The sequence below is a fragment of the Emys orbicularis genome, chromosome 9 (assembly GCF_028017835.1).
Source record: "Emys orbicularis isolate rEmyOrb1 chromosome 9, rEmyOrb1.hap1, whole genome shotgun sequence".
Classification (NCBI taxonomy): Eukaryota; Metazoa; Chordata; order Testudines; family Emydidae; genus Emys; species Emys orbicularis.
The window spans coordinates 82,890,431-82,906,397 of record NC_088691.1 but is presented as its reverse complement, the minus strand read 5'-3'; the positions used below and the strand labels follow the sequence as shown (position 1 = coordinate 82,906,397).

Below are 15,967 nucleotides of genomic sequence, written 5' to 3'. Positions count from 1 at the left end.
ATTTCTTCTTTATTCCAAGCGTGGAGCCCAGAATGGAAAAAAATACCAAAAAAAACTGCAATAAGCAGAATGGGCTACAGGCTAGTGTATTATGTAACTCTGAGTGGCCATACATATTATAGGATTAAAGATTTATTAGCAATGACTGCTGAAGATGTTCTTTAACTCAATCTCAAATGTTACAGTCATGTTAAATTATTACTCTCCTTGGGTGGCTCACAAGACTGTTAACGGATGACAGAGTGCTTTGCCTGTAGGCCACTAGTGCAATTCAATGTTTCTTCTCTAGCGTTTCCAGTACATTCCAGGTGAATTCTAACTGAAAGTTATTACTATTATAGAGCTCATTAATGCTCAATGTGTAATGAATTGGCAGGTTCAGTCCATCTCACAAAAACTACCACCGCAACTGACAGTCTTTAGAATTAGCCTGATTGGCTGGACAAAGACTTAGAACTACTCTCTCACCCCTAAAGATGGTCTCTCCAGAACAGTGCCAATGTAGAGTAGTAAGGCATTGCAGGGAAGCTTTCAGTGCTGCTGGCTCATGCCATACTATTACGTGGTCAGAAGACTTTAGTGTCTAGCGAAATCAGCAACACATACTCACCTTTCACAAACACCACATTATTGCTAACTAAATAAACAAAATGGTACTGTTTAGATTAGAAACATATAAACCTACAACTGGAAAATACATACTTGGTCAAAATAAGAGCACAGAAAATGAGGGCACAAGAAGTGGTACAGAATATAGAGTGAAGTCTGGTTAGGAAGAGAAGCAGAAAAATGAGAGAAAATAATGGAAACCAGCTCCTCAAACCTTTTGGTTTTAGGAGAAGCCAAAAAACACTGAATTTCTTTTACAAAAGAGGGTAGTGGAGGTACACTATTATTTTGGTAAGAAATCTGCTAGTGTCATGATGGGTCACCAAAAAACATGTAATGGCATATCCGCAATAGAAGGTGAAATATAGTATGTCTCCAACAATCCTACAGTATCAAATAAAAAGAAATCAACGTATTGTGGAAACTTGTTTATAATGACTATATCAAACAAGTTCCATACCAAACCAAGTTCTTTATCTCATCAACAACAAATATCCAAGATGGACTACTATAAGGTGCATAATTAGGAACTTAGATCTGAAAAAAATATGTATAGTTGTGTGGGTGAAAAGTGGAAAAAAGGACAAACAAATAATGGGAGAAAAGGTAAGAAGGATGAAGGCAGGAACAGAAGTAGGAAAAGGCTTTAAAACACAGCTTCCATGTTTAGCTTTCTCCTGTCTTCCCAAAACTAAGCTGGCATATATGGTGCAATTTTAAATAATCAGTTTGCAGATGCAAGAACAAAAGCTACACTGTGGGCCCAGGAAAAGGACAGAATTTCATAACTAGTGCTTCTGGTTTCAGCTTTAAAGTAATACTTGCTGATAAATAGGTAGAAGAAAAAGCAGACTCATCTATTTGTATTAATTGAGAAAGGAAACATTTACAGCTCTTGATCACTGTACCCAAAACCATCAGTTTAAAGCCATTCCATATCAGTTTAATACTGGAGAGTGGTACAGTGCTGACAGATATATAAAACATAGTGAAAACAACATATGTTACAGAACTAGATGTATAGTCAAATTTCCCTGCTTCTCCTGTTGCTTGTTAGGTTTTCACATAGTCACAAGGAAGAGAAAAACATCTTTTTAAAAAAAAAGGGGGGGGGGGAAATGTGACAGTAGAACCATAAAAACTGGGGGAAGAGGACTCAGTGGGTGTACCTGAAACTACTTTTAACTAATGTTTTTAAATTGCCTAGAATTCAAGTTTATTATGCCCTTTAATGTAAAAAGACTTTTTTAATTTTTTTAGAATAACTGTCTGACTGAATGAACTTATTAATTTGGTTCTCCAGTTTTATTACTGCTATGGTGATGAATATAGGCACTAAGCAAAATCAACCAACAGATAAAATACAGTAAATGAAATATTTATGCATTTGATACTGCCAATCTACTGAAGTTCCTATGAAGGCAAAACTCCCACTGCGTTAATGGGACTACCGCAATATAACTTGCATTATGCATGGCAATAAATGTTTGCAAGATGGGTTCCCATGTAGGACTTAGAAATAAGGACTTAGAAGCCATTTCAAAACTACACACATGCAGTACTAACCAATTTCACATCAGTTTCAGTGCTCTAAATAATTCTTTTCAGAAACTGAATTGTAAGCTTTTCAGTGCAAGGTTTCTGTTTTTTCTTTAGCAGATTATTGTACCTATTGTAAGGCAGTAAGTACACGAATTTCAGAAATGTAAAATCCTTATTCTGCCAACCATAATAGTCTAAATTTTTATTTGAACAATTTTAGATAAATTATGACTCCAGTAATAAAGGTATTTTCCATCTTTGTCAATAGCTTTCTCTGAAATAATCTAACCTTTCTTTCACTTAAATTTATTGACTTGTTCTAAACTATTCAGATAATAAATATTTGCTTCTATGGAATGCATCAAACTATGATTTAAATTAAAATACTAAAATGTATTCAAGTATGAACTACACCTGATTCAGGTTGATTCTGGAAGGAAAGCCAAAACCTGTTTACATTCTGAAACCCATCCTTTCAATTACATTGATGAGAATGTTAATATGAAAAAATATAAGGATGAGTATCATGTTCCAACCTTTCTGTTTTTGATTCACTGTCAGCCGTGCACTGTTCAAAGTCTCGACTAAGACACTGTAGTTGCGCTTGAAGTCTTTTTCCCCGCTCTACACTTCCTTCATAAAACTTCATCTCCTTTTCCATTGCTTTTACTTTGTCTTCCATCAGTTTAAACTCGTGAAGGATCAAATAGCTGACTCCACAATATTTACACACCGTCTCATCCCGGGACATCTAGAAAAAGAACTAGTCATCAGAATACTTTTAAGAAATGTATTGAAACTAATTAGTAAACTGAACAAATCTAAAACAGGACTAATTTTAAATGATTACCACAAGGATTATTATCAGAAGTCTACTTATTGATTTACCATATAATAACTAAAATATTTGCTACATTAGCAAAATGAAATCAAACTATAACCCAGTAGTTCTGCCTATTGGAATCCTTACAAGGTGCCTGGACTTGTCAGTGTACCATACATACCCATGTGTCTCCAAAAAAGAGAAGATGGACTCGCTGAAGTATATTTTATGGGGAAACAGTTCAAAATAAAGAAAAACACCCAGTTTGTATTTTAGAAAGCTACTTTCTTAGTATGACTTCCAGATTGTCTGAGCCAGAAAGGTCGTGCTCTGTGCTGTTTCCGGACAACTCATCATCTCTTAAATAGACCAGAAGAACAGCTGGAAGTAAATGAAGTGAAACAATCCAGCAGTCTTACAAAAGCACATTCAGAGTTCACAAAAACCATGAGTAAAATAGTGATCATCATTAGATCTGCTTACATGGCATGTGTGTCATATGGAAACTCTATATGATTTGGCAGGTGTGAAGTTATTCATCATCAAAAGAGAAATTATTCAGCACACAATGGACAACTGATTGAACCACCATTTCTTAAATGGAGAGGCAGAGTTAACTGGCAAGACACTGCAAGACTTTCAGCAAAGCTTGGTGAAAATCTAACACACAAGGAAATGTGGTGAGGCTTTCAGGCATACAAGCTATTTGTTTAGTCAGTTATCCGTTAGCTTTCCATTCTAGTCTCTCTTCAAGACTTCCAGATCAAGTTTGCTCAGTTTACCAGTACAATTATGTTTTTTTCCAACAATAGCCCTGCAAACTCAGCGTATTCTTTCCAGCTCATTCATCAGGGACAGGAGAGTTTCTGCAACTGGAATATACATATTTTACAATTATGTTGATGCTACAAAAAACCAGAATAGAATTCTGCTATTTTCCCCACAATGGTGTTGACTCTCTGATGCAGCAGTAAAACTTACTTTTGTCAGTTAGATAAGCAACTTTAGTTCTGAATATACACAAGAAGCAGATTTGTTGAGTTGGCCCAATGGCCGGATTCAATAAGCAGCTCTTCTACTCAGGACAGCATGGCCTAATGGCTGGAGTCAACAGAGTAGCCACCTCTGTGGGATTGTGTGGCCTATTGGCTCGTTGGGGAAGTCGGGCAGGGTGTGGCACCCAGGCCCTCCCTGCTCCTCTAAGTCCCAGCCCAGGGCCCTGGCAATGGTGGGGGTGCTCATCACCAAATCAACAGGGATCTTCCCGAAACACGCTGACTGGTTCCCTGGTTCACTCACTAGAGAAGAATCTAAGTCCCCTGGACTGCTTCCTACCCTTTCTCCCTCAGCGATTCTCCACAGTTCCCCCTGGGTCTTTGGGGTCCTCAGCTGGCATAGCTCCTGCCAGCGCGGTCTCTTCTCCTGGCTCATCAGGCAGCCTAGAGTCCATCTGGAACACTGCGTGCAGCATGCCATGGCTCTGTAGTCAGAGCCTGTAGCAGTTCCCTGGAGAGAGCTGAGAGCCTGCATCCTCCTGCTTCAACAGCCTGCCCAGATTGAGTTGGGCTGCTTCCTTATATACTCTGCCTCCAAGCTGAGCATGCCCAGCGGAGGGGTGGGGCTTCCTCAGCCTGCAAAGCACATTTAACCCTTTTGGGGCTGGTGCGGGGTAGGTACACCCAGTCACACACCTTACCACTCAAGACAGGACCCGACAGGGGTCCTTTCCCCTTGTCCTCCTGTAGTGGGGCAGCTGCCCCATGCTGGCGTGGAAGGGGTTAAAGCAAGCCAGAATGGCTGTGCAGAGCCTCAGCCAATCATGGAAGGGCTTATTGGGAGCCAATCAAGTGGAGGCTTGAAAGCATCCTATCAGGGCCAGGCTGGGCCCTATAAGAAGGCTGCATGGCAGAGAGGAGCAGAGTTTCTCCCTGGAGGACAAAGGGAGAAGAACTAGCTCTGAGAGAAGCACTTAAGACAGAGCAGTGCTAGGCAGGGTCAGCAGGATGGGAGAGCTGTCTGACGACTGACAGACTGGGGCCCTGACACAAAGGGGCAGAGAAGGTGCTGGGGCTATGGGGAAGTGGCCCAGGGAAGCAGGCAGTAGAGGAAAGTTGGAGGAGGGTAGTAAATGGCTGCTGCTAGAGGGTCCTTGGGTTGCCCCCTTCTCCCCCCCCCCCCCCGGCCTTTTCCCCTCACTTGCCAGAGCTGAGAGTGGCTAAGCCAGACTGTAGTTTACCCTTGGAGGAAGGGGCTAGACTGAGGACTGCAGTGAGCCACTGAGGCGAGTGAGAGAACCAGAAGCTGCTGGTCCCTTGGAAGTGGGGGAGAGCCAGCGGAGCAGGTACAGCCAGAGGGCAGTATCCAGAAGCAGATGTCACGGTTCGGAGTGACGTGGGTCAGTCTGTGAGGACAGTGGAGACAGAGAGTAACAGTGGGTGAGACACCACTAGCGAAGATGCACCACTGAAAGAGCTAATTCCCTAACCAACTAGCTGGAGGCACCGCTGTGGTGAGTCTAGCACCGTTACACCTCCCCTCCCACTTAGGAGAAAAAGTCTGCATTAGCGTGAACTCTACCTGGACTATGTAGCATGTTGAACTCATAGGGTTTGAAGGCAAGATACTGTATCATAATACGTGCGTTCGAGTCCTTTGCAGTGTTGATCCATCGTTGGGGTGCATGGTCTGTAACGAGCCAAATGGGGCTCCCTAGCAGGCAGTACCTTAGGGCCTCTATTGCCCATTTTACCGCCAAGGCTTCCTTCTCAATGGTGGAATACTTGACTTCATGGGGAAATAGCTTCCGGCTTAGGTAGAGCACAGGGTCTTCCCCCTCTCGTTCCTGCAATAGCACAGCACCCAACCCCAGTTCTGAAGCATCTGTTTGTAAGAACAGTTTTGAGAAGTCTGGGTGGAACAGGACTGGCTCCTGGGTAAGTCGCTCCTTCAGAGTCTGAAAGGCCCTCTCTCAATCCTCCAACCGTTGAACATTCCGCGGTCGGGAACTCTTCGTGAGGTTTGGGGGGGGAGGGGGTGACTATCATAGCGAAGTCTGGCATGAACTGCTAGTAGTACCCTGCCAAGCCGAGGAACTGCCTTACCTTCCTTTTTGTTGTTGGGGCGGGGTAATCTCTTAGGGCCTGGACCTCGGGGAACGGAGTTGTCCTGCCCCCAGTGTATATCCCAAGTAAGTCATTTCCTTCCACTTGAGGGAACACTTGGAGGGATTTGCTGTGAGTCCTGCTTCCTTCAGGGCTTGTAGCACCACTGAGAGATGTATGTGTACCTCCCAACTTGCGCTGTAGACAACTATGTTGTCAATATATGCAGCTACATACTGTCAGTGTGGCTGCAACAGCTGGTCCATTAATCACTGGAATACAGCCGTGGCCCCATCTAGACTGAAGGGCATGGTGAGGAAGTGATATAAGACAAAGGGTGTAGGGAAGGCTGTCTTCTCTCACGATGTCAGGGTAAGGGATATTTGCCAGTACCCCTTGGTCAAGTCTAACGTTGATAAAAACTTGGCACTTGGGCGATGTGGTTGCGGACTTTCTGTCTGGGCACGGTGTCTATCTGATGGCTGGTGATACTCATCCGTCCAGAGTAGGAAGATAAAATGGAGAGGAAGCTCTGGAGCAACTGTTGTAGCCTCACTCATTGTTCAGGGCTTAAGTCCTGCCCCATTGTGATTGGTGTTGGGTTGGGAGGTCCACTGGCCCCAATTCGGGTTCTGGGGATAGGGGCAATTAGCAGACCCTCCCATGCCTTCCAGGCTTTCAAAAGGTCACATGGTATACTCGTAAGGTCTTTTTGTCGCCCAGGGAGCCGGACCTCAGTCCACTGGCCCCATGAAGCAAACAATCTCAAATAGTCCCTGCCATTTGGCAAACAATTTTGATTCTGAAGATGGCAATAGCAGCAAGACCCTATCCCTGGGCTTGAAAGTCCATAGCTTGGCCCCATGATTATACTAGAGTTCCTGGGTGTGCTGCACCTGCAGCAAATTTTCCCAGGAAAACTCTCCCAGCTTCTGAAGACATTCCCGCAGATGCAGGACGTAGGAAACTGACCCCCATGATCCTGTTCTTCCTAGGTTTCTCAGAGCAGATCCAGGATTCCCCTCGGCTGTCTCCCATAAAAGAGCTCAAATGGGGAGAATCCCATGGAGGCTTGGGGAACCTCTTGCACCACAGACAGCAATGCGGGAAGCAACTTGTCCTATTGTCGTGGGGGGTTGTACACGAATTTCCAAAGCATAGCCTTCAGGGTTCCGTTGAACCTCTCGACTAGCCCATTGGTCTGTGGGTAATAGACCAATGTCCTGAGAGCTTGAATGTTTAATAGACGACAATTTGGCCATCAGCTTGGACGTGACAGTCATTCCACAGTCTGTCAAGATTTCTCTGGGTATTCCTACCCTGGCAAAAAACTTAAGGAGTTCTGTGGCTATGGCAGGGGCCATGGTGGTCCATAGCGAGACAGCCTCCGGGTATCAGGTCGCATAGTCAACTACCACAAGTATATCCTGGAACCCCGATGCACTTTTCTCCAAAGGCCCCACCAAGTCTAGGCCAATCCTCTCGAAGGGGACCCTGATCACCAGGAGTGGAATCAGAGGCACCCTCTATACCCCCTTCAGGATGGCGCGTTGGCACTTGGAGCAGGAGGCACAGAAGTGCCACACTTCCTGGTGTATACCCGGCCAGAAGAATCTCAGCGCCACTCATTGCAAAGTCTTCTCGTGCCCCATATGCCCAGTCCAGGGCACTGCATGGTCTAGCCATAACAGATCCCGTTGAAACTGGCAGGGGATCAACAGCTGGTGGAGCTGGGGCATCTGGGTCACTCAATAAAGGGGTTCTGGTGGACCTCGAAATATGGTCCTTGAAAGCATCAGGCAGCCTGCAGTCTGTCTGGAACTCTGTGTGCCATGGCTCTGTAGTTGGAGTCGGAGCCTGTAGCAGCTCCCTGGCGAGAGCTTGCAGTCTGCCCAGACTGAGTTGGGCTGCTTCCTTTTATACTCTGTCTCCAGGCTGAGCATGCCCAGCAGAGCCGGTGGGGCGGGACTTCCTCAGCCTGCAAAGCACAGTTAACCCTTTCGGGGCTGGTGCGGGGTAGGTACACCCCATCACAGACTCAAAGAGGGGAGGGGCGGGGGCGACATGGTGAGACTGAGAACAATATGTAAGGAAGATTATTTTAACAGTGCATTTTGAATTGACTGGAGGGGAGTGATGTGGGTATCAGGAAGGTCACAAACGAGGTGATTACAGTATTCAAGTTAGGAGAGGGCTTGGAGAATTGATTTAGTTACTTGGACAGACAGTAAAGATTAGATCACAGAAATTTTGTGTAGTAAGAAGCTGAAAGATCTGGATGTAGCTTGAATGTGCAGGGCAGAGAGAGTCTAAAAAGGTTGCAGACCTGAGTAACAAGAAGTTTAGTAATGTTGGCCAACAGAGAGAGAGAGGAGTGTAGCAGGCTTGGAAAGAAAGTTCAGTTTTATCCATGTTAAGTTTAAACTGATGGGGTGAGATATCTAGAAAGAGATGTCAGAGAGAAAAGCTAAACTGCGGGATTAAGTGAAGAGAGAAAGGTCTGGAGTGGAGAGGTTGCATTTTGAGTCATCAGGGTAGAACTGATATTTGCAGCTATGTGAATAGATAGATCACCCAGACAAAGGATGTAGAGAGAGGAAAAAAGTGGGCCTCAGATGGATGCATGTGACCAGGGCCAATCAGAGGGGGGTCCTGGAGGGCCATTTAGACGCTTGTTAATTTTGTGGCATTTGATAAGTTTCACAACTTGTTTTTATGCGCATCCCTATCGGACCAAAATGTGATACACTCCCTCAGCTTAGAGCTGCAAATTTAAGCAAATAAGAGATGTGATTTGGTAAAAGACATAATTTTTTTTGCACAGAAAAGGGTTAGAAAAGCATTTGTTAAATAAAAAAATATTCAATCTTTTGGTTTTTTTTGGTGCCTTAATTTGTTTTCTTGTCGTCATTTTTTATTTTTATTATGGCTAGGGGTCTCAAAAGCTGGAAGTGGCCTGGGCCTCTCTGGACCTCTGGGAGGGCCTGTGTGGGACCCCACAGAAAGTGAGAAGAAGGAGAAGGGTGATTTGCTAAAGGAGACACTGACCAATCAACCACCAAAGAGGCAGTAGGAGAACCAGAAGAGAACAAAGTTTCTAAAAAGGATGATATGCCCTACAGTGTCAAAAAGCAGCAGAAAGATCAAGGAGAGTGAGGATACGGAAGGGGATCTGTAATTTAGCCAACACAAAGTCACTAATGAGAGTGATGAGAGCAGTTTTATTTGAGTGAAAAGGGTGTGAACCAGTCTGGAGCAGATCCAGACCTGACTGGAGGATATCCAGGCTGAAGTTTGAGGAGAGAAGCTCAAGGGAGCAGTTATGCACAAAGTATACGTATTAACTTAAAGGCACAGGGAAGAAGGGACCATAGCTGGAGGGCAAAATAGAGCATGTGGGAGATCACACCATGCTTTTTATCTTTGTTTCAATTACTTATGGTCAAAGGTATCATAAAGCAGTATGACTTAGAAAGATCAGAAATCAGAAAAACTGCAAGCATAGCCTAAGTTAAAAGAAATAAATCCCCTTGTGCTAAGGATGGTGGTGAGGGGGAAAAAAAAGAGAAGTTCAAACACATGCGCACATACAAAAAGAGCCTGAAAGGACATTTTGGAATGTTTTTTAAAAATGGGGTTGAGTAGGCAAGTAACTTGTCAAAAATTATTAGCTAAAGAGTCACTATTTAAAGGTTCAGTAACATGCTGCGTTTTAAATGTAACTTGATAAAACATTTTGGGATGTTTGCTCTAGGATTAGCAAGACAGGCATTATTTCCTATCTCTTAATTTTGACTCAGAATAAAGTGACAGTGGCTCTGAACAAACTAAAAAATCAAGTTTATTTTTCCTGGCAGTTACAGTCTGTACTTGGAAATATGAAACTGTTATTCAGAACAAATATCATAAGATTCCAAAGCACTAAAATTACTATATTGAAAAAGGACAACATGAGCTGTTATGGAGAGGGAGGAGGGGGTTGTTATCCCAAAAAGAACATTGTGCTCTCTTGCAGTACCACCACTTCTGTCTTTCAAATAAACAATTATGGGCACTTCACTCTGTCCCAGTGTAAAGAACTCTGTCACATTAAAATTTCCAGTTCAGACCCTTGAGTACAGATCTGTTTCAGTTCTGCTAATTGAACTAAATGGTTAGGAGCTTTTTCAGAGAAATTAAACTAAAGTACTAAAAATAATTTCCTTTTTGAGTTAATGAATAAAGTTTGTTCTAAAATTTATTTTTTTCTAGATAAATAAAAATGTGACACTCCTTCAAGTCAGGTTGCACTTTTAGTGCCTGATTCTGCATTCTCACACCCAAAATTCACACTAAAATCAATGGATTTTACATCAGTGCATACCCCTCTGCTTGCTACCCCCTACCGCCAGCCCTGGCTTTTATATGCAGAAAACCAGTTATTGTGGCACAGGTGGGCTGTGGAGTTTTTATAGCATGTTGGGGGGGAGGGGCTTCAGAAAGAAAAAGGTTGAGAACCCCTGGTCTAGAGTACAATGAAAATACATGATTCATCAGTGAAAATGTAGCTAATTTAGGGCCTGATCCTGCTAAGTGCTCAACATCCTCAATTGCCTTTGAATTCAGCCTAACAGGATTGAGAGTCTTTAGGGAAAAAAATGTTTAGAACTAAAGTGCATCTGCATCAGTTAAATAGTAAGAGAAAAGAACTGTGACTGCCTTTCCCTAGTAAGTGTACAGCATTGTACTGTTCCTGATACTGCTATCATGTTGTTACACTGCTGATAAAATCACTGCGTTTTAAATTGGAAAGTAAAAAGAATCATGTATACTAATATCTTTGGGAAAAAAACATTATAAATAGCTAATGATAGTTATGAACCTAAACAAATAATTATTTTCTTCTGTGATATGACACAGGAAAGGGCTTTAATTAATTGAGACAAGTCCCAAGTATATTAAGGCTACAAAATAGTGTCTGATAATTTATAAAGTAGTCATTCACCTCAAATAAAATTAGTTTTCAAAACAAAAAGGTTTGACAATACTAGAGGGTTGCACACTTCACTGTTTATGTAGGCCAAGCCGTAAACTCAGCCAAGACCTTGTACTACTATGGCAGGGCTCCAGGGCCCCCCATTCTTGTCAGAACTCTGTTGATTTTGGTGAAAACTGGAAATCTGGATTTTAGTGAAAATCAGGCTTTTCTGGATTTCCAATTTTCACCGAAATCAATAGAGTTCTGACCAGAGAGTGTGTGTGGCGGGGGGGGGGGGGGGGCCTGTCTGGAGTGGAAGACAGGTAGAGTAGGAGCACACCTGGCCAGAATGGGCCTAAGAGGCCCTCTTGAGGGACACAGAGAAGCTTCTAGCAGCCTGAGTTCCACTAAAATTGGGCCCTCAGAGTGCCCATTAGTGCTGCTGGCAGAGAAAGCTCTTTGGTGCTATAACAAAATCCCCTGTCCCCTTGCCCCAATCTAACCCTCATCCTAAATCCTAAAATCAGGCCTTTTCAGTTTTCCCAATTTTCATCCAAATTAAGAGAGACCAGAGTGGATGGGCAAGGAGCCTGGCTGGAGTAGGACCTAACCAGAATGGGGATTAAAGGCCCGAATGTGGGGGCTGACCAGAGTTGGAGGTGAGGAACTCAGCTGGAGGAAGGGGCTGGGCTGGATGGAGATGAAGGGCCCACCAATCCTATTATCACCCTAAACTCTAACCCTGAGATGACTGCCTCACCCTTATATCCAGCATGACCCTGCTGCCCTCCCTTAGGCCAGTAAGGTCAATGCCTCATCTTTGTACCCAGAGTGACTCTGCTCCCCTCCCACAGATCTTTGTTAGGTCACTCCCTCACCCTTGTATTCTGAATAACCAAATGATGATTTTAGTGGAAATCAGGATTATTCAGTTTTCCAATTTTCACCAACTAAAATGCCTAGACATTCTGTCCGTTGAGGTCTTGATTATTCCCTTGAAATTTTGGAATTGACCAGATGTGGGTTTTCAAAAGTTACTGCCTACAGACAGACAAAAAATTGCTATCAAGTTGAGTGTAGGTCCTCGCTTCACTTGGGCAAAAAGAGGACCAAGCACAGCCATTTTATATTAATCACAATTTAAAGTTCAGAGACAAAACTTTTTACAGCTTATACACAAAGTACTTAGAATGAGAAGAGGGTTTTTTGGTTTCTGGACTATTATGATGACAATCTATAAAGACCTGAGATCGTTAAACTGATTAGATAAGAGTACCTTAAGGTGATATTAATCCATCAATGTTTCTGAATTCCCAGACGGCAGTGGTGATTCACAGTGCTTTTCACTATCTACAGCTGGTCAAGAGACTGCTGCCCTCCCTCCCCAATGGAGGAGGTCAGAGTGAAACAGAGAGTAAAAAGAGTAGGAGTAGAACAGATCAGAGATGTAAGCAGGGGCGCTGGAACAATTTGTATAGTGGGGGTGCTGAGAGCCAGTGAACCAAACTGTAAACCCTGTATATGATGGAAACCACTTCAAGCCAGGGGGTGCAGCAGCACCCCCAGCACCTGTAGTTCCAGCACCTATGGATGTAAGCATAGGCGTGTGCACGGGGTGTGCCCAGGCACACCCTAATGCCCGTGGGCCGGATCCGGCCCCTCAGGGCTTTGGATCCAGCCCGCGGGATTTGCCCCCCGTCGTGCCGCACGGCCCCCCACCCCTCCCCAGGGGCCATGCAGGGACGTGGTGAGCGACGCAGTGTGGGGCCAGGGCAGGCAGGCAGGGAGCATTGTACTGCAGGTAAGCGGTGCCGGGCCGGAGCCCGAACCCCTCCTGCCCCCTAACTCCCTGCCCTGAGCCCCCTGCCTGCACCTCACACCCCTCCTGCACCCCAACCCCCTGCCCTGAGACCCCTGCCTGCACCCCAACTCCCTGCCCTGAGCCCCCTGCCTGCCTGCACCTTGCACCCCAACCCCCTGCCCTGAGCCCCCTCCTGCACTCCGCCCCCAACTCCCTGCCCTGAGCCCCCTGCCGCACCCCACACCCCTCCTGCACCCTAACCCCCTGCTCTGAGCCCCCTGCCTGCACCTCGCACCCCAACCCCCTGCCCTGTGCCCCCTCCTGCACCCCACCCCCAACTCCCTGCCCTGAGCCCCCTGCCACACCCCACACCCCTCCTGCACCCCAACTCCCTGCCCTGCCTACACCTCGCACCCCACCCCCTGCCCTGAGCCCCCTCCTGCACCCCGCCCCAAACGCCCTGCCCTGAGCCCCCTGCCGCACCCCACAGCCCTCCTGCACCCCAACCCCCTTCCCTGAGCCCCCTCATACACCCCGCACCCCTCCTCTGCCCCAATCCTTTGCCCTGAGCCCCTTCCTGCACACCGCACCCCCTCCCACATCCCGCACTCCCTCCCGCACCCCAACCTTTATGATGTTCGCCTTTAAAAAAAAAAAAAAAAAATCCCTGGGTGCAGACCCTAATGAAATGTGCTGCGCACGCCTATGAGTAAATGGGAAAAGGACCATACAGGGCCTCAGCAGTAAGGATGAGGAGGTTGAATCTGACATGGTAAAAGACAGTAAGCCAGTTAAGGGAATCAAGGAAGAGGAGTTGTGATTGAAGCAGTTATAGGAGAGATGACTTTAGCATGGTGTTTTTGACAGACTGGAGGGCAAAGAGGTGGAGGTCAGGGGAGGTAAGAAAAGATTACAGCAATCAAGGCAAGAGATGGCCAATAGATGGACATTAAAAAATGTTCTATTTAACTTTACATTAATGTACTAAGTGCACTGATAGCCACATATGTGAGAGAGCTCTTGAAGATTAAGAGCCAAAGTAGCGCAAATCACAAACAAAAAACATAACACCAAATAACCCCAGAGATAAATTTGACCCATAAGACTTTGTGCCAAGGACCTGATCCACATAACAGCAGATACTATGAAAACATGACAAGAAGTTTGTGAAGTATAAATAATTTTGAAGGGCAGCATTTCCAGCTGTTACACTATAGCATCTCTGGGAGTAGATTCAGCTCTGAGCTGTATTAACTTTTTGAAAAACTAATGGTGTTCCATGGCTATGCTGAACATCTTTTAGCCCACCAAAGACAAGTGGAGAACTGAACCAAGATGGATAGCCATTTATATTACGTCTCTCTGATTCTATACAGTAGACATCTGGGGAACATAAATTACTCAGGAGAAAGAAAGCTTTAGTGGTCTGACCCATTCTTAGCCAGCTGAATAAGTCACGCTAGTAGCTTCTGAAATGACAAGAATGGAACCTTAAATTACAGTATTTCTACATGTCTGAATAACTTGTAAGGAGCATGACCTTGGGATACTGCCCACTTTGGCCCATATTTTAGATTCCACTGACAAAAATTACTACAGGAATTGCATGTTTCAGTACTTATAAAAAATGAAAAATAACCTATCCAATATACCTGAATCTTTTTTCCTTATTCATCTACTTATTTAGAAACAGATCTTTGTGCCCCAATGCTAAACACAGGGCTAAACACTTATATTTGAAATATTCAGTTACAAAATAACTAAATATTGGCCTTTCATCTTAAAGGCCAGCAACTAAGTCCCCCTGTTTTATGAGAGTTTTAAAGGTTTAGATTGATTCTGACATAAATAAAATAAAGATCTGAAGCTACAAGCAGGAGTGTAACTGAATGTTTAATTTTAGAGTTTGGCCAAATACCAAAAAACGATATTTATCCAAAGCTGTATTAGAAGCTGAACAATGGATATAAACAGACAAACAAACTTTTACTGACCCCGAAGTTCTATGTTTTGTAATTCCTTCTCCTTTCTGACGTTTTTATTCTCCCCTGTATTATTTTCTTCTTCATCTGAATCCGCCCCTCCCCCCATCTCCCCCCCCCGTCTGTAGATACAGACTAACACGGCTACCCCCTGATACTCCCCTCCTCCCCGTCACCCTAATTCCCTTTTCTGACAGATTACCTCTAGTTTCTCCTGTTTCCCTCCCTCCTAATCCTGAATTTCCCCCAGTCTTGCAAGACAAAAAGAAATGACTGAACTAGTCACACAGCTAGGACTACAGGGAGAAAGAGAGGTTTCCTCCTAACTATTCAACTTTGAATATGTATTCTGTTGAAACTGATCCAATTCTTTATTCAAAGCCAAATTTCAGTACAGTCCTATTTATAAGCAAACCTCAATTTTACGTACTCTGAGACTACAAAAAGAAAGGTTATTTTGAGTCAACTTTAAAGCAACGATTTAGTTGGAAAATAGCACAGCTTGCCATGTGTACAAGTAAATGGCAGAATAATTATTAGACACACAAGGTGGATGAGGTAATATCTTTTATTCTGTTGGTGAGAGAGACAAGCATTTGAGCTTACAGAGAGCTCTGTGTAACATGGCTACAACAGCACTGCATAGAATAATTATTAAAAATTTCCCATTGCACTATTTGCACATTTTGAACATATATGAACACAGTAAAAATAGGAGAATAATAAGAACAGAATGTCCCCCAGGCTGAAGAATTCATTTAAAACATATACTGAAGCAATCAGCTTGTCTTAAGGGGAATTATATTCAGATTTCATGCAACTTCCACTTTTTCAGACATTTGCTGCCTGAGAATAAAGAAGAATAGTTAATCATAAAACTACCATAGGACTTAAAATCACTGTGTATATATCTTTTGCTATTTATACCATATGTGGTCATAAAAACCAGCACAAACTGCTATTTATCAACCACAGCATAAACTGCAAACCATTATAAAAAGTTACTTTAGTCTCCACTCGTGGGTGTCAATAAGCTCCTCCCATACCAAAGACATGAGTTACCTTCACACCAATATACTTCAAACAGAAAAAAAATTATCTTTATACATCCACATTCATGCACACTAAGACAAAATATGAAGTGGAATTGGA

At 44.0% G+C, this 15,967-nt stretch overlaps 1 protein-coding gene across 1 annotated transcript in view; it reads right to left on the bottom strand.

The window, feature by feature from the left end:
- LEKR1 (leucine, glutamate and lysine rich 1) overlaps positions 1-7,439 on the bottom strand; it is a 116,675-nt gene extending 109,236 nt beyond the window's left edge. The window contains exons 1-3 of the mRNA XM_065411426.1: positions 7,157-7,439; positions 5,724-5,854; positions 2,688-2,902 (exon numbers count right to left, since the gene is read on the bottom strand). Of these exons, the coding sequence (XP_065267498.1) occupies positions 2,688-2,902; positions 5,724-5,854; positions 7,157-7,439 (629 nt within the window). The remainder of the gene's footprint in view (positions 1-2,687; positions 2,903-5,723; positions 5,855-7,156) is intronic.
- Positions 7,440-15,967: the final 8,528 nt, after the last annotated feature.